The sequence below is a fragment of the Laccaria bicolor genome, genomic scaffold, assembly GCF_000143565.1.
Source record: "Laccaria bicolor S238N-H82 LACBIscaffold_172 genomic scaffold, whole genome shotgun sequence".
Lineage (NCBI taxonomy): Eukaryota > Fungi > Basidiomycota > Agaricomycetes > Agaricales > Hydnangiaceae > Laccaria > Laccaria bicolor.
The window spans coordinates 18,376-19,202 of NW_001890031.1; the positions used below are offsets into that span (position 1 = coordinate 18,376).

Below are 827 nucleotides of genomic sequence, written 5' to 3' on the forward strand. Positions count from 1 at the left end.
AAATTGCAATGAAATATCCTGGGGATGAGAATGAAATATATATTGAAAGCACCAGGTGTCCATATGAAAATTGCAATGAAATATCCTGGGGTTGAGAATGAAATGTATATTGAAAGCACCAGGTATCCATATGAAAATCGCAATGAAATATCCTAGAACAATGAGATATGCGATCTCATTGAACCTCTAGGCATTATACACATCGCCCTCCAGGCATATGTCTGGTTTTTATCATAAAAGTGTATACCACCCATCATGGTTCTCGATTCCGCCTTGGTGACGTGTGGTGCGGGAGTCGACATTCGCTCTATCATCACAGGATTTGACCTGCTCCGAGTTGTCGTGAAAGACCTTCCGCACAACACCAATTTCAACGAGGTGGCGACAGCATTCACTTTATCCGGTGTCAATCCCGAAAATGTCATCCTACAGGAGACGAAACCCAATGGTCGACTTGCAGATGCTATTTTTCTGATAAAGGCGGACCAACTTGAACCAACTGCATTTGGTTCAGATCGCACCATTGATTTCCAAAGTCGGCGTTTTCTGTTCGAAGTCGGCCCAATTTCTTCTGAAGATTCTATGACCCTTTCGTCGCAGAACACCAACACCCTGACTGTTTATTGGCGAGTTCCATCCACATCAATGATCGCCACTTACCCCACATTGGAAGTCGCGAAAGCTAAGGCTAAGGAGCTTGATGCCAAGATGTTACGTGGTCACAGAGTGAAGCCGTCATGAATAACCCGCCACCGAAGTCTCACAGCTGGCGGGAGTTCAACCCTGCTTCGGTCAAACTTATGATCTTCCGTTAACGTGCCATGACC

At 45.3% G+C, this 827-nt stretch overlaps 1 protein-coding gene across 1 annotated transcript; it reads left to right on the forward strand.

Moving 5' to 3' along the window:
• Positions 1-255: 255 nt before the first annotated feature.
• LACBIDRAFT_335874 (uncharacterized protein) lies at positions 256-741 on the forward strand (the record flags this gene model as incomplete). Its single annotated transcript, XM_001890779.1, has 1 exon — positions 256-741. One exon carries the CDS (start codon positions 256-258, stop codon positions 739-741), a length of 486 nt encoding a protein of 161 aa, XP_001890814.1.
• Positions 742-827: the final 86 nt, after the last annotated feature.